We start from the raw sequence: 27,155 nt of genomic DNA, 5'->3' as shown, positions 1-27,155 counted from the left end.
GTCTAGGGCTGTGTTCCATCAGCCCCCACAACTCTTGCAATATAGGTAGCCTTAGACTTACCCAAACTTCACGAATGTTTCCCCTTAACTGCATTTTTGCTTCAGGTTTATGGTGCTGGGGTTCCGAAGATTTCCTTTCATTGTTACCAGCTTTGAACTGGACAAGCTTACTCAGAATGCCCAGGTGGGAGGACTCTGTAAAGAGAGTTACACCTGAACCTCATTCAGGCCACGCTGATCAGTTTCCAGAGGTAAGCTAGGCCAATCTGACCCCCGACTTTGGTTTTCAAAGAGGTGTAACGTCTGAAGAGGTTTAGGGAAACTGCAGCGTTGCTAGAGGGTTTTTTTTTTTTTTTGAGCCCATCATAACTTCAAACAGGGGTAAGGATATTTTACTTTGATTCAAAGAGATTGAGTTCCCATGGATGGATGGCTATTTTAAGGCTCTGTTGTTAACTGCTCCATGCTGAGAGATGGGATGGTATAAACACTGTGTAGATAAATAAATATGTACCTAAATAAACCTAAGAGGTCTGAATTGGGCCATTGATTTTGACTAGAAAAGCTTTAGATCCTATTTTTCCACAACAGAATTTCCACAATCTGGAATTACCTTCAAGAAAACTACACTGTCACTGCCTGCTTTTAGGTGGTAGATAACTCTGCTTTTATATCAGAAAAATTTATCTAAATTTAATTGGGATTTGTTGCTTTATTTAATCTGTTTTTGTTTCATTTTAATGCTTCATTCAAGTGACCCTTTAGTTTCTGGTGAAGTGATTTCATTAATGTGGGTTTATTTATGGCCAGAGGCAGTGAAAATAAATAAGCCTTTTTTATTGTTATTTTTTTAAAAAAAAAACACCAATCTAGGTGACTATGAAGTTATTTGATGCAGATCGTGTGAGTGAGCTGGAGAAACAAATGGCCCAGTTATCTGAGAGGTGGCGTCACCAGGATGAAGAATACAGCAAAATGCTACTTCTGGTCCAAAGCTTTCAGGAACAAGTCACCCAAATGAACGACCGAAGTGAAATGTTGGCACTCGTCAAAAACATTGTGAGCCAGCATCTTACAAAGGCCAAATCAGAAGGAACAGCACACTCCGAGGTAGACTCCTGCGGAATAATTCTCTGCGCTGATTTTAATGGAAATATTGCGGTATAAACTTATTAAGTAGTGTGCTCGTTGGCGGAAGATGTTTTTTCTAGGGCAAAAATTCAAGGGGGAAATTAGAATTTGTTTGAGCTGAGAATCTGTTATTTGTTTTTGCACAGTAAAGTAATAGTTTAGTAAATTATAGTTGTTTGCCCTCTGCTAACTCAATTATTCGACCAGATGAAATATGCAAATCTATAAAGTTGCCAGATTCAACATAGATCCAAATCAAGAATAAAAAGTACTTTTCGCATGTGAATATTTGGAAAATGTCATTTTGTTACTTTGACCTAAATGGATCGTTGTCTTTCTATTTATAGAGGTTCAAGGTGAAAAGAGTTTAAAGATAGCCATTTTTGTTTGCATGTTTATCTGTCTGGGCAGCATTTAAATACACAAAGAATCCTCAGTGTTTTCATGATAAAAGCGCTACATTTTCATTATAAGGGTACTTTTTAAACAAAAATTCTGTTTTGTCTTTCAAGCATTTTTTGACTTTGCATCAAGAGCACGAATGGCGCCTTGCAACTTTAGAAAGTCTTCTGGCAAAAGTCTCTGAAAAATCAGAGGTATCAGTAAACATTTTTTTTTCTGTAATAATTTTATGAATTTGACCATTGCGTCAAACTGCAATACCGTCTGTGCTTCAGGCACAGAACCTTGTCTTCTCCAATAGATGATATTTGCAGATTGCAGTGCAGAAAGTTTCTGTTTTTTCTCCTCAATCATTCCAAGTATGGTGGAGCAATTTATTCAGGAAACTAATATTGTGTTATTTTCTAGGACCTCCAGAAAGAATTTGAATTAACCAAAGCAAAAACAATGAGGTATGGCTGCAACTTGTATATTGAATTGGGGAACCATTAAATATTACAAAACTTTCTATGAAGTTGATAGTATTTCTTCTTTTTAAAAAAAAAAGAATGGGGGAGGATTTTTATTAATGATAATCAGTGGTATGTTGGGATGGATGGATGGATATACAGAGGTACAGACATACATAATACCTATACCAATAGAGTGGGTGCTTCAACGGTGGAGGTTTTTAACAAGAGATTGGACAACCATTTGTCTAAAATGGTATAGGGTCTCCTGCTTGAACAAGGGGTTGGACTAGAAGACCTCCAAGATCCCTTTCAACTCAGTTATTCTGTTAGACAGAAGATTTTAATTGGAACACTGACAGGAGAGAGATGATAGATAGATAAATAGACAGACAGACAGAAAATAGATGATAGAAGAGATAGACAAACTAGATAGATAGATGATAGAAGAACAGGTACAGACAGATAACATAGGCAGATTTCCCAATTTTATCACAAATGCACCCCTCCATTCACTATTTAAGGTAATAATGCTCCCTTTTTTTACTCCAGTGTAAAAACACAAATGCTCCTGTTTTCACTTGAACCTGCAGAGTTTGACACCTGTTGCTCTTTGTTCTGCTTCTCAGTGACATGGACGAGCAAAGCCAGAGCCTTTTGTCCAAGATGAAGCACCTAGAACTTGAACTGGTGCGTCTAAAGACGGAGTTGCTGAGTTTACAGGATGTGAAAAGCTGCTGCAAGACGATAGACGCCCTTCACCAAAAGGTGAGCTCAGAAGGGAACGCCTGAGCAAGCCTGAATTAGCACGCCTTGTTCTGACATAATGTTCTGGATGGGTTAACTTTTGAAAGCCACTGACCTGGGAAGGAAGAATTGATTGCTTGACTTGTTTCAACATTACCCACTTTTAATTAACCACTGGAATGTGTGTGTTCCATCTGGCGGGCTGGCACATACCCAAAATAAAGATGTATTACCCAATTGTGCCTTTATTTTGAAATCAGTTGTTAAATTGTCATGTTTTGTTGTTTTCTTTTTTACTCCTAGGTTGATGCCCAGATTAAAGAATCGATCCGGGTTATGTTTTCAGCCGAGCTAGAAGGGGATTTTCCAGAATCCTTGCTTCAATGGCTAAGTTCCAGATTTGTGACCAAAACAGACCTACAGGTTTTGTTGAGAGATCTGGAGATGCAAATTCTCAGGAACATCACTCTCCAGAGATCGATTGCAAGTTCCAAGGTCACCACAGATATAGTGACAAATGTCGTCAACGAAGCTGGGATTGTAGGCATCACGGAAGCGGTAAGGTATTCCACGCTATTGATTTAGCACAGGGGTGTCAAACTTGCTCCGTCACAGCAGCGTCACGTGATGTATCATGACTTTTTTTTCTCCTTCGCTAAACCGGGCGTGGGCATGGGCGTGGCGAGCTGTGACTCATCCAGGCCGTGGGCTGCGAGTTTGACAGCCCTGATTTAACATCTTAGGTTTCACTCCTGCAGGGCAAAACAGCCATAACTTAAAATATAGCTAAATATAAAGCTTGCCGATGCCATAAATGAGTGGTTTTACAGGTCAAGGGTGGAAAGTGTTGAGTTCTTTTGGTACGCCCACTAGAATACGGAATGGCATTTCGTTTATCAGCTGTGATATTTATCTTGGCTTAATTTAGAGAAGAGCCAGACTTGCGATAGGATAAAGTGCAATGTACATTTCATTTTTTTAAAAAAAGCAACTGATGCATCATGTAATTGATATATAATTCTGTTGCAACAATAAGCTAGAGTTCAGTATTTCAATAAGGCAGGTACATCCCTACTCAGAAGTAACTCTCATGACATTCTTCGGGGGATGCAACCATTATTCCAATTAATGAAAAGATCTCTCTTGGAAACAAGGAAATAGACCATCAGAGGGAGCAATCATAAATCATATCTAATCTAATCTAATCTAATCATATTAGACTGTGCTGAAATGGACAGGCTGACTCTAAAACTAAAAGATAAAGAGGAATCGACATAATATATAGTCTGGGATGCCTGGTATGCATGGCTTAAGAATAGGAAGAAAAACAATGTGATTAAGTAAAGAATAAGAAATTATACATATATATTAAATGTAGAATAAATAGAAATGTATGATGAAAATATGTGATATAAACTTGGAATAAGAACAATGGAAAGAATATGTAATTGTAATGTGATAAATAAGAAATAAGATAAGGAAATGTAAACAATGACTTGACATTGACACAATTGTGTATATAATTTTATACTTTTAACACTTTTGACATTTGAATAAAGTTTATTTTTAAAAAAAGAAAGAAAAAGATCTTTCTTAGATATTGCAGAGCATAGGTTGAGATTCAGAGTAGCCTGTTAGATCTTTTTGAGATCTTCTTCCTAGTGAGAGAGTGTGTTCAGGTTGCTAGGTGCTGTATGTTCCCCTTTAAAAGCAGGTTAAGAAGTACGGATGACGTTTTCGGTAGCAAAAGGAACTGTTTGGTCATCAGAGATTTATTGAAATGTTGACCTGGAATCTCTGTCCTTCTCTCTCCCTTCGCAGCAAGCGCAGGTCATTGTCAACAATGCCCTGCGGCTCTACTCTCAAGACAAAACAGGCATCGTGGATTTTGCTTTGGAATCTGGAGGTAAGGAAGATTTATTTTGGTTCTTCCCGGAGAGACCTTGGAGGTCTTCTAGTCCAACCTAGTCAACAAGGCAACTCAATGTCAACAGGGAAAGTCAATTTCAATACAGCAACTCAGTGTCACCAGGGCTACTCAGTTCAATAAGCCAAGTCAATTTCAATCGAGCAACTGAATATCAACAGGGTTAGTCAATGTCAACAGGGCAAGTCAATTTCAATATAGCAACTCCGTGTCACCAGGGCTATTCAGTTCAATAAGCCAAGTCAATTTCAATTGAGCAACTCAATATCAACAGGGTAAGTCAATTCAATAGGGCAAGTCAGTATCAACACAATGATATTGCAGTGTCAATTTCAGTGCAATGGTTTGTTGGATGTTTCACACCTCCATTTGGCATTCATCAAACAACCCAGCAGTGCAATTCTACTCATGTTTACTCAGAAACAGGTCCCCACTGAACTGGAAAACAGAATCACAACAGAATAACAGAGTCAGAAGGGACCTTGGAGGTCTTCTAGTCCAACCCCCCAGCTCAAGCAGGAAACCTTATACCATTTCAGACAAATGGTTGTCCAGCCTCTTCTTAAAAACCTCCAGTGCTGGAGCCCCCACAGCGTCAGCTGTTTCCACTGATGCCACTTATCCTCTCTTTTACTCCGAAGGTCTTATTTTTAAAGCTAAAAGATTTCCCCTCTCTCTGTGTTCCTTCAAGGTGGCAGCATTTTGAGCACGCGCTGTTCGGAGACCTACGAAACCAAAACGGCACTGCTAAGCCTCTTTGGAATTCCATTGTGGTATTTCTCCCAATCGCCCCGCGTGGTGATCCAGGTAATTAGGAGAGGGAGGGTTTCGAGAGCACTTTTTCAGGTAGTCTTCGATTCTCAACAGTTCGTTTAATGACCGTTTGAAGTTGCAATGGTACTGAAAAAAACTTAGGGTCGTTTTTCAATTGCGACAGTTGCAACTTATGACCATTATCACTCTTAACGACCGTTGCAGCGTCCCCACAGTCACGTGATCAAAATTCAGACGCTTGGCAACTGACTCCTATTTACGACGGTTGCAACCTCCCGGGGTCGTGCGATCCTCTCCTGACAAGTCAAGGGGGAGGTGGGTTTCCCTTAAAAACCGTGTTCCTAGCTTAACAATTGCAGTGATTCACTTAATGGCTGTGGCCAGAATGGTCGTTAAGATGGGGCAAAATTCACTTAACAAATGTCACGCTTAGCAACAGAAGTTTTGGACCCAGTTGTCGTAAGTCAAGCACTACACATAGGAATAGTCCTCAGACTCACCGTCTCCTTGTTTCCAGCCTGTAGCTAAACCACTACACCAAACTGGTTCTCAATTGTTTTTATTGATATGCTTTCTTGTTTGTTTGTTTGTTTGCAACTTCTGGATCTTATCCACAGCCTGACATGTATCCTGGAAACTGCTGGGCTTTCAAAGGATCACAGGGTTATCTGGTGATCAGGCTTTCGATGACTATTTATCCAACATCTTTCTGCCTGGAACACATTCCGAAATCGCTTTCACCCACAGGCAACATTACCAGCGCCCCAAAGGATTTCTTAGTATACGTAAGTGGTGAAAATGAAAGGAATATTGTCTTAGGTTCAACTAATGCTGCTTCAGGGTTTCTAGTAATGATTAAAAGGATTTCTAATAGCTGTACATATTTTTTTTTAAAAAAAAGAATCTTTCCCAGGTTAGGTCATGCCTTAGTTAATTGCTGGAAGAGTTCAGGCTTATGTGGCAGATTGATCTAAATAAGAAAACAGGTATAAAGAGAAGTTAAACAAGCACCAGTTACAGAGAGTAGGAGAGCTAGAAATTAAAGTCTTTTATTTTAATTAAGTCTGTTGGAGAACCATCCAGTCCTCCCAGTTAGGAGGGCTCAAGCAAGGAACGGGTGAGATTCTACCGATTCGGCCTAGTTCAACCAAACCAGTAACTCCAAGGATCGTCTGTGAACTAACCTGTTGGCTCCAACGATCAGCTGTTGGGCCCACCCACTTGCACCAGCTCTATTCTGACCTTTATTTCCTGGTTTTCAAGCTCGGCTGCTTCGCGCGGCACAGCAAGTTGCTGCGCATCAGCTGTTTAACACACAGGGAGATTGCAGGATTGCAGGAGGTGGTCAGTAACAAACCCTCTGCACGCACACGAAGTATGCGTTTGACACACTCACTGAACCAGTTGTTACACCGGTTGAATCACGCCCCTGGCAAGGAATTACTGTCTCTCTCTATAAATGTAAGAGGGCAAGGTCTGACACACACACAAACCTCAAATACCTTTGAGCCTTATCGAGTCTTTCCCCTGTGAAGGCTGCCAGTCTGAGAAGATTCCTGTGAAATAGGCACAGAACAATAAAGTAGCTGGTTTGAATTCTACAGATGTGGAAATGATTGTTCACCTGAGGCGAGGGGTGCAAAAGTGTGTGAAAGGTTTAAGTGAGATGGGCAGCATAGACGTTTAATCAATAAAAGTATAATAATCATCTTTTTTGAAGGCCAGCGAGTCTGAAAATTAAAATCAATCTGCTCATCTTCTTTATCAAGAATTCAGAGCTACGCAAACCATTTGTATCTGACAGTGAGAACAATCAACCCATGGAACACAAGTGGCCTTCAGAAGTTGTGGGAGCGCCATCACTTGGGACCTTCAAGAACAAATTGGATTGCCATTTGTCAGAAATGGTGTAGGGTCTCCCGCTTGGGTGGGGGGTTGGACTAGATGACCTATACGGTCCCTTCCAACTCTTGATTATCTGTATCTGTATTGACAGGGTCTTGAAAATGAGTATCAAGAAGAGGGAATACTTCTGGGCCAGTATACATACGATCAGGATGGTGAACCATTACAGATGTTTCCAGTCTCGGTAGGTCAACATTTCATACGAAACTCCCTTTTTTTTTAATGCTTTGCATAAAAAACCTCTAGCGTGAAAACAGTAGACGTTTGTCCTTGACTTAAAAACAGTTCGTTTAGTGACCATTTGATATTAACAACAGCACTGAAAAAAAGTGGCTCATCAACGTTTTTCATGCTTGCAACCACTGCAGCCTCCCCCTGGTCACATGATCAAAATTCGGGCCCTTGGCAACTGGCTCCTATTTTTTGATGGTGTCCCAGGGTCACGTGATTCCCCTTTTGTGACCTTCCGACAAATCAAGCCAAGAGTCTCTTAGCAACTTAACAACTGCAATGATTCACTTAACTATGGCAAGAACGGTCGTAAAATGGGGCAAAACTCACTTAACAATTGTTTCATTTAGCAACATAAATTTTGGGCTCGATGGTGGTCATAAAACAGGATTCCCTCTAGTGGATTCTAATAAATGTTTTGTTTTGTTTTTCTCCTTTTAGGAGACAACCGAAAAAGCATTCCAAATAGTGGAACTAAGAATATTTTCCAACTGGGGCCATGCAGAATATACGTGCCTCTATCGCTTCAGAGTGCATGGGCGAACTGCTGAATGAATGCTACGCTTATTTTCCTACTCTGGTTATATCCACCATTTCTGTTTTTAAGTTTATAAAGGGAAATTTTGAACACTGGAATCTTTCAAAGATGAAGGTGTGTGATGTCCAACAGGTTGTGTTACTCTTTCCTGGCTAAACGTAGAAGACTGCCAACAAAATTGTATCCCAAACCTAATGGTTATTTGCTCAAGATGCTCAGCTTGTAACTGCCAGACAGCTTTATATTTTTGATGTGTTCTTTTTGAAGGAGGGGGAAAAACCTGCATGCCAACAGTTCTCATTCCTAAGCCCAATTAGCAAATCACTAACCCCTCTTTTAATAAGTCAGAAGATAAAGCTTTTAAATTTTTCCTTTTGACCATTAGGAATCAGTTTTTTTTAATATTGGGACTCTCCTTTGCACCTGGATATGATTAAGATAAGGACAGTTGATGAAACTTAGCATGTTCTATTGTTTATGCAGTTCCCAATCAGATGAAGGTTTGTTTGCAATTCCAGCACAAGCCTTGAAACTAAGATCTGTTACCACTGCACAGTTTTGCTTGGCGAAACTGCTTAGCAGCTCATCCTTCAAGCTACTTCATCAGTTCCAGTCATTTCCATGCAACATTTAATTCTTATGTTGAAGATTCTGATTTCAACCTGTTTGCTTTTATGTTCATCTTCCAGGTTTTTTCCCTTAAATATATATTAGTAAACAAAAAATATCCTTTGTTTTAATATCCAAATGAATATCAGTAGTGATTGTTTAACATAGAAAGGGCTTGAATCTAATTTGATGGGTTCTAGTAAGAAATAGGGATAGAGTGAATTGGTAAGTGCTGAAGGCAAAATATCCCCATGTGTTAGCACTGAGCGAGGCAGGTGGATTAAGGACGTTGTTACATTGAGAACGGTTTGGATAGAGTTGAATTAGATCTATAATAGCAGTTGGCTACCGTGTGATGGGAGATAATGAAAAGAAAATGTAGAGATGAAGTCAGGTGTAGGTTAAAGCAGGAACACTAAACGTCAAAGAAAGTAGTTTGCCAGTAAAATTCAGGCCTGGAGCTTATTCACATTTGGGTTTTGTGCAGTTTACCCTTCTCAGAGTTCTCTCTGTCCTTTGGGATTGCTGCTAATCTCTGAAAATTCAGGGGAAACTTCACAAGGCTGAATATATGGAATAGCACAAAAGGCGCCGTTTTGAATCGGTTCTCCAAAAACAGAAAAAAGGATCTGTATATTCACTTTTTTTTTTTAAAGCATGCATATGCACATAATAAAAAATGGGCCATCAAGTTCAGGATGGCACCTGGAGCTATTGTTAGATTCTATGGGGAATTTCCCTTAAAGTCACTGAACAGAATCCCTGGCTATTCAGCTTCCTTTTTTTAAATTTAATTTTGAAATGTCAGGATCTGGCTCAGAAAAAGCTTTCCCCCCCTTCCCCCCCCCCCCTATGAAAATGGTACTTTGAGTCCTGGATTTTTGGAAAGTAAACTTTGATTTCAGAAAAAAAGACATGCTGATTTTTTTTTAATTTTTCCATATGTTGCACAAGAGTCCTCAAATATTTATAAAAGCAAGTTTTATTCTTGAATACCACTTGTTCGGCTGAGTTTAGCTTACAGTAGAACCAGTGGCTATTGAGAAAAGCTTAGTAAAACCTGTTAAGAGTTTTAAGAAAATGATTCCAAATTATCCTGTATAAATCCAGATAGGGGAGGGCAGGGTTTGTTTGTTTGTTTTGCATAACACTAACTTATTTTTAAAAAAATGAGATAGGACTTTGTGCAATGTATTTTTGTAAATGCTTTTTCAAAATATTTGTCTCTGGTATCCTTTGCTGCCTCCTAACTGACCAGAAGCTATCGAAAAAAAGTTTAAGAATTTTAATTTTTGAAAGTGCATGTAATATTTGGAAATAAGAATAAAGTTTCCTTTTGGATATTTATACTGAATGCTTCTCGTAATATATGTGGTTGGAGAGGGATCAGACTCCTTAAAAGGATTAGCAAATATAGGGAGTGGCCAAAACCAAAAATAGAACCCTTATTCTTTTTCTGTTATACAGAAATCTCCATGAAAAGAATGCATGTAAGGGAACTGTGTCGAAATATTCAAGTGTAACAGTACATCCATTATTTCTGATTTCCATGTGGTTAGTATCGTCAAGAAAGAGAACAGTAGAGGACACCCAAAGCTGATATTTCAGTATTGCCTTTCCTGCTTTTAGAATGACAAGTCAGAACTACTGCCCAAGGAAAGATTGTTTTTCCTTAAAAACAAGGTAGAAATGAAAGAGATCCTTGACACAGTATGCATGTGGGTGCAAATCAGACTTGCAAATCAAGCTGGCTGCCTCAGCCCTCTTTCTCTGAGAAACAGAAACCTTTAGAAGTCATAAGTCACCTTCAGAAAATCGTCCCTAACTAATAGAACTGGAACCAGTTTACTGGGGCATCCAGAGACCTTGGCTGCCTGCCTGCTTCCGTCCTCACGCAAGAGTATGAAACATCCCTTGGTTTGCTTTCAACAATTGCCGTAAGTAGGTCTCTTCTCCATGATTCGGCGTGGTTAAAGTGGCTTGACTAGGCAACACCCGGACTGGTTGGGGCTGAAACCCCACGTTGGCGGCTTGCCCTCGCAGTGCTCTCTTTCCCAAATCCTAGATGGGCTTTAGAGGACCACATCTGTGGGCCCTGGAAAGACGGAGGGCTTGTCCTCTTTTCCCACCTTCAACCCTTGTTCCAGAAGAAGTTGGCCTTCCCCAAGCATCCCTCAAAACCCAACAGGCTTGCTGAAAGAAAACGGGCCCCATTCACCTGGGTCGGCCTTGCAAGAACCGCCCCCAACACCCACACACACACAGCCTGAAGGATGCTCTGGTCCAGAAGCTGCTGCATCCTTGGCGGCGTCGCCTAGGAGACGCCAGCGGGGACCGCCTCCGCGCGGCTCGCCCGCAGATGGAGGTCACGTGACGTCACTCCTTTTCCCCTCCCTCCCGCGAGAGCGGCGCGCCACACGCCTCGGTCCCTCGCCGGCCGCCGTCGCCCCATTGTTAAGTGGGCGGCGCCGGAAGCCGACGTGCGTGCGTGCGTGACGTCGCGTGAGGTAGCTCCGGCCAGGGTCGCCTCGGCGTTTTTTTTCTCCCCGCCCCGCAGTCATGGCGGCGGAGCAGGAGGCCTTGAAGGGCGGCGGCGGCGGCAACAGTGGCAACAGCGGCCGCAACCGGGGAGGCGTCCAGCGCGTTGAGGGGAAACTCCGCGCCAGCGTGGAGAAGGGAGACTACTACGAGGCTCACCAGATGTACCGGACTCTGTTCTTCAGGTACGTAAAGGGGAGAGCAGCCCACCTCATCTTCCTTCCAGACGCTTCCATTGGCGCACCCGAGCGCCGGCCGCACGCTATTGGCTGCGCCGCTTGTCCTTCTCTGGCCCTCGAAGCCCTATTGGTCGAGGAGGAGGCGGGGGAGCGGGCACGCCGGACTGGCAAAGGCGGGGGGGAGGTGCTGTTGGGAGGGTAGGGAGAAGAGAGGGAGAGGAAGTACTCCTAAGCCCATTCTCCCCTCCCATGGCCGCGCTTCGTATCGGGTAGGGAGGGGTAATAGGGACCCCTTCCATAGGAATGGGGGGTGGGGGGTGAAATGGCACAACGCCAGGGGTGGGCTTCCACTCCCAAGGGGGATTCTGGGAGTTGAAGTCCACCCATCCTCAAAGCAGCTCCAGGGCCCCTAAAGGGACATCTGGACCCAAACATGGACGCTTATTCTACAAACTGACAGGCTCCCTAGTAGTCCAAGCCCGAGGGGAGTTTCCTTTTTTTACAAAGGGGAAGGTGAGGTGGTTTTTGGAATGCAGAGGCTTGCCAGGAATTAGATTAGATTAGATTCACAGAGTTGGAAGGGATCTTGTAGGTCATCTAGTCCAACACACACACACCTGCCCAAGCAGGAGACCCTACACCATTTCTGACAAATGGCAGTCCAATCTCTTCTTGAAAGCCTCCAGTTTGTGCAAGGTTTGGCTGACAAAAGATGAGATGGTCTGTTCTAGATCTCCTAGTTTAGTTTATTGTCATTGCACCTCGTACAACGAAACCAAACACCATTCACTTATTTATTGATTTGATTTGACTTGTCAATCGCTTACAAGATAATAGATATAAGGATAAACATAGTTATGAATACCAGAAATGAGTACAAAGAAGACAAATAAAAGAAACAATAGGACAGGGACAGCAGGCACTTTGGTGCACTTATACACACCCCCTATGCACATCATGACCATGGAAATAAACACAAACACACATGCTTCACCCTCCACACATTGAGCTGAAAACCCCCGACGCCGCACCAACACTGCACTAACTATAGAGAATCCATGTTGATGTAGGACTGATGCATGTGTATATATGGAGGAACAAATGGGTGAGTTTAAGGTTGGGTTGACAGACGCTAGGCTGGTTGCTTGGGGTGGGGATGGAGGCAGGTTTGAACCCAAGGAGGAATCCAGTTTGTTCCCCTTGGGTGGTTTCTTGCCTTGGGTAAGCCTGACCGGTTGTGCTGTCTTCTTAGACCTGTAACACAGCTGTGGTTGAAGCATTCGTTCTCCTGCTCATTAGTTTTATTTTATTTATTCATATCTCACCCGTGTCACCATCCATCGCGACTCTGGGCAAGCTAGCCTGCTCTCATTTTAAGGTTACAATTTCAGAGATTCTTCTGTTGACCATTACCGCTGGGGCAGTTGACGCTCGAGGCGTGCACCCAAAAATCTTTTGAGTAGCAGTTGCATATCCATAGCAAAAATAGGATTGAAAAGGAGGTTAAGCTAATCTGGAATGTACAGAAATAGGCTTGTAAAAGAACTGTTCAACTAGATGATTTAAACAGTCCATATTAAAGAGCAATAAACCTGAAAATAGCCCACTCTCCACTCCTTGCTATGATTAGCTGCAATATATATATATATTTTCATTCATTTTTGACGGTAGGACCAAAAGAGGCTTGTTTGCGACTTTTATGTGCAGAGCTCAGATGGCACACATTCCAATCTAGTGGGTGGATCTACAAACAAACACACAAGTGGATTTTATAGCATCTTAAAAATGTATAACATCAGAAAATTCTTGTGTGCGCTAGAACCTGCTTTGCTGAGTGATGGCCCTCGGTTTATAAATATATATGTATATAATGCCTAAAAGCTGAGGAGAATGAAAAGTGAGGTGAAGAGGCTTTGAAAAAGAACAGAAAAGCGCAACATCTGTGCAAAGCTTGAGCATCTTTACAGTAAGAGATTGGCTTGCCTGCTGTTCTAGAAATTTCCATGCTGCAATGCTACCTTTTAAGTCACCAAATGGTTGTGGATAGTATTAGATAAAGAATCTATCAAAATACAGGTAGTAACATTGTTTCATCCTAGAGGTGATGAATATGCCAAAAAATAACATATAGTAGCTGGTGCCACTCTTAAACGGTTTTGAAAAAGATTGACTTCTTTTTTTCAGAAAGATGCCCCCCAAGGAATAGATTTTTGGGAAATCAAAAGAAAATCCTATTTATCTGCTGTTCACTTCAGCCAAAACAAAAAATTGATGTGATCAAGCAAGATTTATTTTGCTGATTTTATATCTGTTTTCAGCCCAGTGGCAATTACAGCATAATGCATAATGCTCCAAACGGGTGTTCTTCTGTTATGCTGAGATTACAAGATTCCAGATTTCCAGCCTGTGGTATTGGCTGAATATTCCTACATTTGTGCAAGACATTTGGAGAGCACTAAGTTGAGGACGGCTGTCTTAATGATACTTGAAAAGGGAAAGACACAAGTGATTTAAAAGGCTAAGAAATCTGTTGTTCTGTAGGCTTTTGTAGGTTGGATCTCACTTCATCAGAGGCATCTGACAAAGTGGACTCCAGCTTGTCAAAATTCCTGCCACAATAAATCTGTTAGTCTTTCTTTGGAGGTAAGTCCCTTTGAAAGCAGCCTTATTTAATTCTGAATAAGCCGAATTGGGATCATGGTGTTCCGAATTCTTGGATTGTGTTATGACAGATTTAGCGTCCTCCTTTTGGGACAGCGGTCGGTCAACCTATTATATGCAACAATAGCAAATAACAACAAGGCACCTAATTATAACACCCTTTGTGCTGTTAAAAGTCTTCACAACCGTCCATTATACAGGTTAGCCTAAGTAGTCATAAAAATGCTTATAGTTGGACTTTTGATGAACCTGGAAGAGAGTTGAAACTTCTGTCTGCATGGTCTTTATTGTTTGTCATTCGCATAAGATTAAAACCATGGATAATTATACACATTTTGCATTCATTATGGAGTGAAAGGAGTTGTAGAAAAAGGGACATTTTTGAAATTCTAAATGGATGGGTTGGTGGCAAGCTGAAAAATGGATTAAGGATCCAAAAGTCATTGTACCTGTCACACCAAATAGAAGAAAACTTGTTAGGAATCAGCAACAGGGCAAAAGTTTGACAGTAAATTCAGTGAAAATATAGTAGGGATAGGTCAAAACTTCCAAAATATTTGAACTCCAAATCATACCGTTTGGATCGGTGGTTTCTGGAAGTAATTTTTCCAAACCAGAAGTTTTCTCTTTTTTTTTTTTTAACCAGAGTCCAACGGGGTATGGTTATCTACCTGGTGGTCTGACTGAAAAGACAGGATTTTTTTTATGGTCTAAGAAAAAAAAGATTCCAAAATCCCTCTTGAATATTGATATGGGTTGGAAAGTTGGCTTCTCAGGGTCCTCTTGTTGAGTGATACCAGCTTCTCTTTTGTTGAACTTCTGAAATTATTTTGAATTGGTGCTGGCAGTCAAATAATTAGTAGGCCTCATTGTAGCCAGTCTGATAAAAAAGGCATTTGAGTTTGGACAACACTGGCTTTTCTTGTGTGGTATCATCTGTGATGTGTTAAAGGACAACAATAGCTGTAGCATTTGTGTTTGTTCTTCTAAGCAAGATCCAAGAATCTAAAGTCCTAAAGGTAGTCCTCAACTTACGTTCATTCGGTGGCTGTTCAAAGTTGCAGCGGCACTGAAAAAAGTGACTTATGACCATTTTTCACACTTAACAACCCCCTGCAGCCCTCCCACGGTTACATGATCAAAGTTCAGGTGCTTGGCCACTGGTTCATATTTATGACGATCGCATAATCCTCTTTTGCGACCTTCTGACAAGCAAACTCCATGGGGAAGTCAGGTTCACTTAACAACCATGTTACTAATGTAAGAAGGGCAGTGATTCACTTAACAACCATGACAAATAAGGTCACAAAATGGGGCAAAATTCCCTTACTTAGCACCAGAAATTTGGGGCTCCATTGTGATCGTAAGTCGAGGACTTGCCTGTAAAGTTCAACGTTACTTTTTAGCCTCCTTTCCCTAATTTTGTATTTTCTTGGTAGTGTTGGTCACCGTCTTTGTTAATTGGAAGTTCTGGGGAATATATTCCCAGCCTAGTTTGGAGACAGCTATTCTTTGGGTTGTTGTTTTTTTTCCCTTTTTCTTTCCTAAAACAGAGCTCTGAAAAGACATGAGCTTCTGACTTGAGACCAAAAAAAACCCAAAAATCGCCTTGGTGTCCTCAGCTGTCTCAATATCCCCGAGCAGCCGTGAATTATTATTCACTGTTTAAACGCTTAAGCGTCAAGATTATTATTAACCTGTGATCTGAGTTGTAATGGTATGCACTGCACGCATTCTGCGCCAAAATAGGGGAATTGAGTGACCTTTAAATGGAACATGACAAACGCATTTTGTGTGCTGATTTCGAGTAATTCTGCACCTTGGAACTGATTGCAACGGGCAAAATGCCATTTCCTGCCTGGCTGAGATTGGTTTCACGGGATATTGTTCAAACAATTTTATTCTGCGCGTGGCCCTAAAGTTGAGGCATTGGTGCGTAAAGAAATATGGGAAGATTGGAATTAAGTAGCAAAAGTGGACTCTCCCCCCCTTGAAAATCACGGCCGTCTTTATTTTGGAAATAAAAACAGGGATGACTGAAATAGTGACAATAATCTCATAATCTTTCCATAATCCTTCCTGCTTAGTTTTTGTGGCACTGTTGCCTGTTAAACGCTTAGCTCTCTGATTATTGGGCTGAGAATGAGCAAAAGGAATCTGTTGGGAAGCTTAAATATATGTATATTTCAGAAAGATATGTTGTGGGAAACAGAAGGAGAAATTAAAAAAAAAAAACATGGTTTTGATCAGCAGGGTGATTAGCTGTAAGGATTAAAACTGGCTCCATCAGAAATTCTTCTGGTTAGTAGTACAATGGACATAATTAGATTTTTTTTCTCTCTCTGCTTTTTTTTTTAAAGAGTTGTGGTTCTCTTCCTGCTAAATTTTGCAGGTGGGATTCTAAATCCTCTCATTCCTTGGAACTACTACTTTTCTACGTTTCTCCCTCATTCTAGAGGCCTGGAAGTAGAGAGTTAAAGGCTTAAGTCAAAAGAGAAATACCGTAGTCCCCCATCACTGGTCTGTAAAAGCTTTTGCTACTCTAGAATCCCTGGAGCTAAAAATTGCACGGATTATAATCCCTCGTGTAAATAAGTACATCGTTGCAGGGATGGGAAGCGCATGTGCAGTGCGCAGAACAAACGTGACTGATCCTGTGGCGAAACAGGCTCTTAAATTTGTCTCAGGGTGTGTCCAAGCAGCAGTTCCGCAAACCTATTCGGCCTGCAAATCTCTCCGGTCCTCCTGTTTTTGACCATTTGGTGTGTCTCCTCCTGCCCTTCCCTCCGTAACAGTCGCACAGTTATGTGGGCATATGTTCCATCCAGCCAGAGCTTCCTTGGAGCCACGTGCCAAGAGACCAAGAAAGAGAATGCATTCTGAAGCGAAGGCGTCCACTTCTCTGCTGCCTTTTGCCAGTTTTACGCCCGGCCGAGGGTATGAAAACCCATCGGAGTTGTCAGATGATTTGGCTTGCTGTGGTGTCAACTTTCGGCATCTGTAAATGGCCCCCGTGCGTCACCTTGCCCTGGTGTTTGAGAGGGGCAAGCAACAGTACAGAGGCAGCCCCATCGCGATCTAGGTAGTCCTCTATTTACAGCAGTTCGCTTAGTGCTGTTCGAAGTTACAACGGCGCTGAAAAATGTGACTCGGGACCGTTTTTCATAGTTACGACCTTTGCAGCCTGCCCATGGATCAAAATCCAGGTGTTTGGCCACAGGTTCATACTTACAACCGTTGCTGGGTCACGTGATTCCCCTTTTCTGAATTTCTGACCAGCAGAGTCAATTGGGGAAGCCGGATTCACTGAGCGACCAGGTTACGAGCTTTTCAGCTGCGGTGCTTCCCTTGACGACTGCGGCAAGAAAACTGGTAAAACGGGGCGCAAAGCTCACTTAGCAAAGGTCTCACTTAACCACATAAATGTGGGGATCAGTTTGTGGTTGTAAGCCGAGGACTGCCTATAGGTGTCATTGTTGAAGTACATTATTGTAGCCTTGCCGAGCTACTTGGAGAATTTGAATTTTCCAGGGACAGGAAACAGGCAGTTCGACAAACCCTGGTCCCGAATTGAGGGTCCCAATTCTTCACTGGCCTTCAAAAAAAAAAAGGAAGTTCCTTTCCTCCGCTCCCAGGCTGATCTTGACCGCTGCAGCCTTCAACCTTGCAGGGAGAAAAGTTACCTAAAGAAATCAGTTATTTTCAGTAGCAGTTAGAGATTCTACCAAACAGCCAATTTTCTGTTCGGAAGGAGGTTTGTAAATATTGCGGTTCACTTTGTTGTGATGAATATGGACATCCCAGTGCAGTGTTTCTCAACCACTTTTTAAGAGGTGTGGACATCAACTCTCAGCATTCTGGGCGTTGTCATCCACCTATCTTTAAATGGGGCAGGTTGAGAAACTCTAGTGCCTTGAGAGTTAGCTCTTTAATCTCCTGGTTGATGGACAGGAATCACATCTTTTTTGATGACCCAGGGCGTGGCACAACATAAGTAAGAAAAGTCCCTTTAATACCTCCAACTTTTCCCCAATGCCCAGTTACCTTTGGCTGGAGAAAAAACTCTCCCCAAAACAGTCTTTAAATGAAGGAAATTCAGTCTGAAAACAAAGTACATATAAACTGTAACTAAAAATACACACAAACCCCATTGCAGCAATTAACTGGACAGAGCAGGATAAGGAATTGCAGACTTCAGAGGCCAACAAAACACAGTTGGGAAGACGCCAGGAACCCAGATAAGCCTCAGCCACGAAAGATAACTCAGATTTGCTTCCCCCACGAGTTGCTGTGTGCAGCCTCCCTTTTTAAACCATGTAGCTGCAGCTAATGAAGGGAATCAGGGCCCTTTCCTCCCCCGTAAGCCACACAACCCACATTGTTCCCTTCTACATACCTCCCTGCGTGCCCTAGGATGAAGAGTGGGTGGGCCTGGGTCTTCCTCCAAATTCCCTCTGCCTTGCTCTACCTCTCCCCTGCTCTGCCCAGCAGGACTTGACCCCAGATTCTTCCACAGCCAACGGAGCCACATCCCCACTCCCTCTTAGCTGCTTGGCCTCGCCCTCCGAATCAGATTCCAACAGGGGCATGACATCTTTCCTCTGAGTCTGTGAAGAAGAGCCATGGCAATAGCACCTTGTCTCTTCAGAAGGGTCTTTTTTTTAAAAAAACAAAAAAGCCAGGGCTCAAATCCACGTATTACCTTCCGCTAAGAGGTAAATGAGCAACCTGGGTTGCTGAGAGAGGCAGGCTATTTATTCTGATCCGACAGATTTACCCAACTCTCTTCTGCAAGCTGTGATTCCTTGTTCTGCCTCCTGCAGTTCTGAAATGGGCTCCGTATGAAGTCCCCAAGCCTCTCAGAGCTTGTCCCTTCGTGGTGCATTCTGGTTGCCTTTCCTTCTTCCTGTTGCTGGAATTTTTTTAAAAAAAATCTTTTTTCACTTACAGGTACATGTCGCAGGGCAAACACACGGAAGCCAGAGAGCTCATGTACTCAGGGGCTCTGCTCTTCTTCAGTCATAATCAAGTAAGACCAATTTAACATGGTGTCAAGATGGTTCTAGAAACATTCAGCAGGGAGAAGTCGGGTTGGGAAAGGAGATGCCCATCTCCAGTTGGCAGCCAGGAGGGCGAGATAACACATTTCCAGGGTGTGTACCATCTCTCCCAAGAGCCCTTTGAAGTTTGAAAATGGGCTGCCTTACTGGCCCACTCCAAAATTATTTTAAGATAATGCACTGACCAACGAAGGAGAATATTTGAAGGTCAGGGTTGACACGAGGGGTCCTTGGTGCTCTCTGAGCTTGGTAGTTTTCTTGCAGATGTTTCATTACCCAACTAGCTAACATCATCAGTGCTACAAGGGAGAGGAGGAGGAGGAGGACTGTGGGATCCATGATGCTCTCTGAACTTGGTTGTTTGTTTGTTTCTTTCTTTTTTGCAAACGTTTCATGACCCAGCTAGGTAATATCATCAGTGCTAGAAGGGAGTGGGGTTTGGGGAATGCAGGAGGAGGGTTGTGGGCTCCTTGGTGCTCTCTGAGCTTGTTTGTTTTCTTACAGACATTTCATGACGCAAACTAGGAAACTTCATTACTGCAACCTAGTTTGGGTCATGAAACATCCGCCAGAAAACAAACCAGGTTCAGGGAGCATCAAGGACTCCACAGTCATCACCCTTCTCCTCCTAGCACTGATGATGTAACCTAGTTTGGGTCATGAAACGTCTGCCAGAAAACAAACCAGGTTCAGGGAGCACCAAGGATGCCTCATAATGCACTGAGCCCCAAAATAGGCTTGGCATAACTGCTCATACATAGGTACATACCTATGTACCTGTGAACTAAAGTGTGTAGCGAGTATCTTCACCTTTGGGGAGGCCCTGGGATACTTTCTGGGGCCCAGATGCCTCGGAAATAAACTTTGGGAGGAAGTGTCTGACCTTCTGGGAGCGGTTTCTTCAGCCACGAACGTCTTTTAAGTGGGTGGTTCACACATTCCCTTTCTCCATCTGGCTTCTAATCTCTCCCCCCGCCCCCCAAAAAATCCCCTTCTGTGAGCCTGGTTTCTCTGGTGCTCATCTGCTTCCCCCCCCCACACACCCCTTTTACCATATTACCTTCTGCAAGCTTCCAAAATCCCAGTTCTGCCATCTTTTTAAGTGTCTTGCGGCCCTTCACTCTTAACAGAAGCAATATTCAATTGACAAACCAGGAAAAATATTTCCTGCCAGCCTCACCAGCCTTTTATTTTTCCCCTGATACCTAGGAATTCATTTCAACGCTTCCACTTAATTTTTGTTTTCTGTTTTGTTTTGTTTTGTTAGCAAAACAGCGCAGCTGATCTCTCCATGCTCGTTCTGGAGTCCTTAGAGAAATCAGATGCGAAAGTGACAGATGAGCTATTAGGTGAGTGTTTTCCACCCTGGAGACTTGTGATGTCTTACTTTGCAATTCCATTTTACCGTGGCTGGCCCGCATTGTCTATTTTTAAAAAAAGTCTGTAGTCTCCTTCACGTTGTCTTAAGCATTGCCTCTTCGACTTGCCTCTAGAGAACCTGGCAAAAATGTTCAGCCTGATGGATCAAAACTCGCCCGAAAGAGTCGCGTTTGTGTCCAGAGCCCTGAAATGGTCCAGCGGTGGATCAGGGAAGCTGGGACATCCAAAACTACACCAGTTGTTGGCTATCACATTATGGAAAGGTGGGAATCCCGCGTTGAGCTGCTCACTCCTCCAGTGTGCCTGGTTTGTACCCTTAAGAGTTGCACACAGCAGTGGATCTTGGGTGAGGGAACATCTGCCCTGCCCCCCATGAGGCTGCTTCTGAGATCAGTTTTGAGGAGTTGAGGTCCATACATCTTAAGAATTCCTTCTGAGGTCATGCTGGCTGGGGAATTTGGGGAGTTGGAGGTCCATGCATCTTAACATTGCTGAGAAATACTAGTTTAGAGCAGGGGTCTCCAACTGGCGGACTTCAACTCCCAGAAATTCTGGGAGTTGAAGTCCACTGGGCTTAAAGTCGTCAAGGTTGGAGACCCCTGGTATAGAGGAAGATGGGGACAGACCTTCAGCCGTTTTGCTATCCCTAAGTCAAAAGAAGCATCCTTTATACTTACAAGAACCCCCAAATTAAAATATAACACTACAATTTCTTGTGGCACACTGACGTATTTTTACCCGATTCGGACTTCTTGCTGTATTTTTCCCAAAGTAAAATAAACCATAAAAATAGCGACCTCACTTGTCAGTTGACTTTTTGGCTTGTTCCATAACCCAGAAGTGGTTGGAATCCCACATCAGCCAAGAAGCCGTAATTTACAACCCCCAATGGCTGCCCTCGCGCAGCACGGGAAGCCCGTTGGGCTAAATGCGAGGCCGGAACCCACCTAGACCCACTTTGACGGTTCTGCTGAAGAAGCAGCCCTCCCAGGCTGACCCTTTCTTTCATGTAACTTTTCTTCTAGAGCAGAACTATTGTGAATCTCGCTATCACTTCCTGCACTCCACGGACGGGGAAGGCTGCGCAAATATGTTGGTAGAATATTCCTCGGCCAAGGGATATCGCAGTGAAGTGGACATGTTTGTGGCGCAAGCTGTGTTACAGTAAGTGTTCCCTTCTGCGCCGGATCTTTCAGCCAAAACGTTTGCGTGTTATCTGAGCAAAGATGGCTTGACTGTTTTGCGTCACACCTTCAACTGTTTGGCTGTGAGGGCTGTAAGAAATTCGACTGATCTCCCAACCAACCAGCTAGGTTGATCTTCTCTGGAAGCTGTTTTTGTCTCCTTTAAGAGTTGTCACAAAGGTACTTTTCCAGGAAGGCATCTGGACTGGGTTTTTTTCCCTTGAGGAAGAAGAAGATATTTTGCATCTCATCCAAGAATTCTTGGATGAGAAGTGAAACAACTACTACTATTTCCTCCTCCTCCTCCTCTTCTTTTTTTTCTTCTTCTCCTCCTCCCTTCTTCTTCTCCTTCTCTTCTTCCTCCTCCCTCCTCCTCCTTTTTCTCCTCCTCCTCCTCCTCTTCTTTTTTTCTTCTTCTCCTCCTCCCTCCTTCTCCTCTTCCTCCTCCTCCCTTCCCCTTCTTCTCCTCCTCCCTCCTCCTTTTTCTCCTCCTCCTCCTCCTCCTTTTTCTCCTCCTCCTCCCCCTCCTCCTCCTCTTCTTTTTTCTTCTCCTCCTCCTCCCTCCTTCTCCTCTTCCTCCTCCTCCCTTCCCCTTCTTCTCCTCCTCCCTCCTCCTTTTTCTCCTCCTCCTCCTCCTCCTCCTCCTCCTCCTCCTCCTCCTCTTCCTCCTGAAAAAAAAAAAAAACCACACCAGCCTCTTTGAGACAGCAGTAATCTGAATGACAAGAGAATCTTTATTTATTAGTTTGTCGTTCATTTCCCGTTTTAGATTCCTCTGCTTGAAAAACAAAACTAGCGCCTTGGTGGTTTTCACGACGTACACGGAGAAGCATCCTTCCATAGAAAGCGGGCCCCCCTTCGTACAGCCCTTGCTTAACTTCATCTGGTTTCTGCTGCTGGCGGTTGACGGGTAAGCCTTCCATGAAGCTGCTGAACACACGCTCCCTTTTCCAAACTCTTCAAGTTTCACATGAAACGTACGTGTGTGTGTGTGTGTGTGTGTGTGTGTGTGTGTGTGTGTGTGTGTTGGCTGTCTCTTCTCTTTTAGAGGAAAACTGACCGTATTTACAGTATTATGCGAACAATATCAGCCTTCGCTGAAACGGGACCCCATGTATAATGAAGTAAGTTTTATCCCGAGCGGGATTTTTATATTTTTCACCTTTCCCTTCTTTATTCCTCTGCCCGTATTTTAATCTGAGAGTGCGACTTCCGGCTAGCTATGCAAGATGCGCCCGGAATGGTTAACGTGGGATGAAAATAGGCAACTAACTTATAGGCTTGTTTAAAAACGAGATCCTAATATACTCTGGGAATCTGTTCGTACTAATGGTAGAATATTTTGAGCTCAGGGTTCACTGTGGAGTCCCTGGTGCTCTCTGGGCTGGGTTGTTCCCTTGCAGACATTCGATTACCCTACTAGGTAATATCATCTGTGTCAGAAGGGAGTGAGGAAATTGGAGAGCAAACCCTGCTGCTTTCTAGCGCGGATGATGTTACCTAGTTTACTAATGAAATGTCTGCAAGAAAACCATAGATCCCACAGTCCTCCTCCTCTTCCTCCACCACCACTTCTCCACCAACCCCACTCCCTTCTAGCATTGGTGACATTACCTAGTTGGGTAATGAACCGTCTGCAAGAAAACATGCAGATTCAGAGAGGACCAAGGACCCCATATCTATTAATATTGCTGAGAGAAAAACTGTTTGAAGATGTGGGAAGCAAGGGTGTTACATAGTTCTTCCACCAGGGAGTAATTTAGACGCTGTGCCTCAACCCTGAGAAAGGCCTCTTCTGCACAATGAGAATTGTTTCAACCTGTTACTAGGACGAGCAGGGAAAAATGGCACGCTCCCAGGTTGTTTGGGAATCCAAAAAGCGAACTCGGGTTGCCATTACCATCCCAGTGGTCCCTTCTCTATAAAACCAGTCCTCCACTTGTAGAGGACATGCGCCTGGAGATCCCACCTAGAGCAACACTGAACCATTGTCAACGCCCCAGCAAACAGGAATCGCAAATAATTACACTCTAGGCAGAGCATTGAGCCCTGCTTAGTCCAGGGTGCCTAAGAGCCGCGAGTAACGTCTCTGTTTTTCCCCCCTGTGCTTTCTTCAGTACCTAGACAGAATAGGACAGCTCTTCTTTGGTGTCCCCCCAAAACAAACGTCATCCTACGGAGGACTATTAGGTGAGTTGAAGACGCAGGGCGAACCTTCTTGCCTCCAGAAAAGAAAAAATCAGCTTGTTTTTTTAGCCGATGGCTGCTGGGTTGCCGTGGGGAGGGCAGCAATGCGTGGGTCCATCACCTTTCACGTGAGTTGAAATACCTCTTACGGGTGTCAGCGTTCCAGCAAACCTCCAGCCAATAACTCCCGAGACAGACATCTTCTCAGAAGTTTATTTGGATAGTAAAGTGGCACATCTGGGGAATCCTGAAAGTCCTGGGGTTCCTCGCAATAAGTAGAAACTACAAACCCACCCCAGCTGCACCCGTCATCGCATCACGTGGCCCAATCACCCTCCGTCCCAACTTGAGACTTCCCCCTCACCCAGGTGGAGAAATGACATGACCTTGAATTTGAGAAAGAATGTTATGTGTAACTACATAGACTCCAAGAAATTCCCCCCTCCCACTTTCCCGGGTTCGAAATGTGGCAGCGTGGGAGCATCTGGTCTCAATATGGCTTCCAAAGGTAACAACTGGATGGTTGTTAACCTCTGGGCTCCTTTTGATTCCACGGTGTTATCTGTCAGGAGCCCTGAAGCCCACCTTCTCCGTATCGGCGCCTACCCTTTGGAAGGAGGTCCTCCACCCCCACCCCGATCCAGAACTCCCCTCACCCTTGTTCAAAGGAGCTGAAACACCCTTGCTCTTCACCCTGGCCTTTGAAGAGGGAGTCCCCCCGTCCCGTGTCATCACGCTGGCCACCTGTTCATTTTCTAACTTCGGTGGATCGTATTGGCAGTCGTATTGTGATAAACCATGCGCAATCTTAATTAAGATCTGCGTCTCGCGGATGGGTTACCCTAGCTTATTTTTGGGAGCCAGCTGCCGCCGTTAACCCTCGACCTGCTCGGACCACCACTGGGGAGCAGAATTTTATTACTTGTTCATAAGAATTTTATAGGCCGTCCATCTTAAGGTGAAACTCTGGGTGAATTTGTGTCCAGGGCCCATCGTTCAGGTGAGCGTCCCTAACATTTTGGGGGGTTTCCCTCCTCGTGTGATTCTTCCCTTAGGCAACCTTTTAAACAGCCTCATGGTAGCCGGGGAAGAGGAGGAAACGGAAGAGCAGCAGGAAAACAGCAGCCCCATCGAGCTGGATTGAGCTCCTCCTGAACCCCACGGAAGCCCACCCTGCGCTCACCTGAGACTCCCACCACGCCGATGACAAAACAGAAAAAAACACAAAAAAAAGACATTGGGAACGGATCCTGCAGTCGTTCTTCGACAGGTTCAAGGGGGCCCTTCTGTTATGTTTAAAAGAAGAAGGTTTGCTGAGATGTTCATAATGTTTTGGTCTATATTATTTATGTTTTTTTTTTAAAAAAAGAAAACATCACCCAATGCGCTTTGGTAGCCAGGAGAAAAACCGATTTTGTTGCGATCATTAGCGGACTTTTCTTAACGCTGGCGGCAGATTGGAAAAGGCGCCTTGTCTGTGGTTTTTCTGAGCAGTATTTCCCTCCTCTTTCCAGGCCCACGAAATAAAACCAGAACACACCTTGATTGATTTTATATATATATAAATATATATATATAAAATCTTACACAGGAAAAGACCCGAACACACGTAGACCTACATACCTGTACCAGTGAAAATCTACGAATATATATATATAAAATACACACACACACACATACACACGGTATGTATGTATGTATATGTATGTGTGTGTATATATATATATATTCCCCCAAAGGCTACCGTTTCATGTCACCAATTAAGGATTTTGATTGTCAAAGGGGAGGGAAGAAAAACAGGGTGGAGTTGTTGCTGAAAATTCAGGCAATTCTGCTCAAGAAAGCGTCCTGTAGACTGGTGCCAAAATAATAGTAATAGTAGTAGTAGTAATAATGAATTTTCAGATGAGCCAAAGAAAAAATTGCTACTGATTGAAAAAAAACAAAACCCCAAGCAAGGACTTATACCAAATTCCTGTCCATCGTAGGGAAAAAAAAAATATGATCCATTTGAGTAATGATAGCAAGATAACAGGCCGAGCATAACTTCAGGTAAACTTTCTAAAAATACGTCATTTAACCCCAACATGTGGGAGGGTTAGTCAGAGGAGAACTTTCGGCCCTCCAGGGGTATGAACTACAGCTAAAATCCGGTTCTTTTCCTAGAAAGATGGTTTATTAGTCCAAACATCCAGCAATCTGCAGCCCTGCTCCAAAAAAAATACCATAAAAATATCTCCCCTTTTTGGCTGGCGAAGGTAAGCATGCACATATTAGAAGCAAGAAGTGATCCTTAGGTGAGAGGGATCTGCGGACCTTTCAGATTCTTTATTTATTTTGATGGGATGATCCATTTGATCCCATTTTTAACCCTTCGTGTGCAAAGAAAGAACAAAAACGATAAGTAGCTTTTACAAAAACCGCTCAACGGGCTTCGCGTAACTCTTACATCCTCGTCTCCGTTAACGCACATCAACACCAGAAGTTTAAAAACCGTACAAAAGAAAGAAAGAAACGAAAAATGGAGGAGGGGACGTTTTATTTTTTCACATTAAAAAAAAAAAGGCTCAGATTAATACGGCGATCATGCATGAAAGGGGAATATTACGTTTTTATTTACTGTACAAAAACAAAAAAAAACAAAGGATGGATTTGTGTTAATTGTTGAGTATAAAATAAATACTTTATACCGGATGTGTGCTGCTCTTACCTGGGGAGCACAGGTGAGGATCACTTGTATTTTATAGGACGAGAGCCTTAAGCCACGATGCTTTTATTTTCTGCAGCAGCTAGCTATGATTCCCCTCAGCAGCCTGGGATCTTTCTGCCAGACCTTATTTTTCTCAAGCCATTCTGCTACCAGCTTTTGAGTGGTGCACGGGACCGGAGGTGAAGCTCTCGCCTCTCAGTCAGAAGGCTGTGAGTTGGATCCTAGGGAGAGGCAGCTATTTGTCTCTCTGGGTTGAGATATCTGCTGAACAAAACTCCTCATTGGTGACGGGAAGGGCATCCGGCCATTAAAACACTCCGCTAGCTCCATTCAGTTGCCCGGATTCCACCCTGCGAGGGATTATGGGGTCATTAAAAGACGATGATGATGATTGTCCCACCAGTTTTTGTTTGCTTCATTTGCTAAGTGAGTTTTGCCCCATTGTACGACCTTTCTAGCCTCTGTTGTTAAGTGAACCACTTAACTAGCAACCCAGTTGTTAAGTGGCTTCCTACTTTGCTTGTCAGAAGGTCACCAAAGAGG

General features: G+C 43.3%; 2 protein-coding genes across 25 annotated transcripts in view; both read left to right on the top strand.

The window, feature by feature from the left end:
- Positions 1–10,060, top strand: part of SUN1 (Sad1 and UNC84 domain containing 1) — a 33,301-nt gene extending 23,241 nt beyond the window's left edge. For 22 of the 23 annotated variants that reach the window (XM_087942039.1, XM_087942040.1, XM_026723737.2 and 19 more), the window contains 11 exons: positions 106–251; positions 874–1,110; positions 1,644–1,727; positions 1,942–1,985; positions 2,612–2,750; positions 3,033–3,287; positions 4,551–4,635; positions 5,348–5,463; positions 6,048–6,215; positions 7,427–7,519; positions 8,008–10,060. In XM_087942039.1, the coding sequence (XP_087798165.1) occupies positions 106–251; positions 874–1,110; positions 1,644–1,727; positions 1,942–1,985; positions 2,612–2,750; positions 3,033–3,287; positions 4,551–4,635; positions 5,348–5,463; positions 6,048–6,215; positions 7,427–7,519; positions 8,008–8,121 (1,481 nt within the window). In that variant the 3' untranslated portion in view covers positions 8,122–10,060. The remainder of the gene's footprint in view (positions 1–105; positions 252–873; positions 1,111–1,643; positions 1,728–1,941; positions 1,986–2,611; positions 2,751–3,032; positions 3,288–4,550; positions 4,636–5,347; positions 5,464–6,047; positions 6,216–7,426; positions 7,520–8,007) is intronic. The other variant, XM_087942041.1, reaches the window with a different exon arrangement.
- A 1,132-nt stretch (positions 10,061–11,192) lies between these two features.
- On the top strand, positions 11,193–26,596 carry GET4 (guided entry of tail-anchored proteins factor 4). 2 transcript variants are annotated; one of them, XM_087942024.1, is made up of 10 exons: positions 11,193–11,436; positions 13,972–14,073; positions 19,042–19,120; positions 20,419–20,500; positions 20,645–20,794; positions 21,557–21,695; positions 22,485–22,625; positions 22,764–22,839; positions 23,833–23,905; positions 24,958–26,596. In XM_087942024.1, the coding sequence occupies exons 3-10, from the start codon at positions 19,046–19,048 to the stop codon at positions 25,044–25,046; spliced, it is 825 nt and encodes a 274-aa protein (XP_087798150.1). In that variant the 5' UTR covers positions 11,193–11,436; positions 13,972–14,073; positions 19,042–19,045; the 3' UTR covers positions 25,047–26,596. The 2 variants fall into 2 exon arrangements, with proteins under 2 accessions (XP_087798150.1, XP_087798149.1); XM_087942023.1 differs by lacking the exon at positions 13,972–14,073.
- Positions 26,597–27,155: the final 559 nt, after the last annotated feature.

Source organism: Pseudonaja textilis, chromosome 14, assembly GCF_049901715.1.
Source record: "Pseudonaja textilis isolate UNSWEBS1 chromosome 14, rPseTex1.2, whole genome shotgun sequence".
Lineage (NCBI taxonomy): Eukaryota > Metazoa > Chordata > Lepidosauria > Squamata > Elapidae > Pseudonaja > Pseudonaja textilis.
This window is presented reverse-complemented; position numbering and strand designations above follow the sequence as displayed.

Bases quoted from the DNA above. Each gene is read 5' to 3' on its own strand.
- GET4 (XM_087942023.1), top strand. From the start codon at position 11,273: ATGGCGGCGGAGCAGGAGGCCTTGAAGGGCGGCGGCGGCGGCAACAGT. The intron at 11,437-19,041 runs GTACGTAAAGGG...TTTCACTTACAG, and splicing joins TACCGGACTCTGTTCTTCAG to GTACATGTCGCAGGGCAAAC. The intron at 20,501-20,644 runs GTGAGTGTTTTC...ACTTGCCTCTAG, and splicing joins AGTGACAGATGAGCTATTAG to AGAACCTGGCAAAAATGTTC.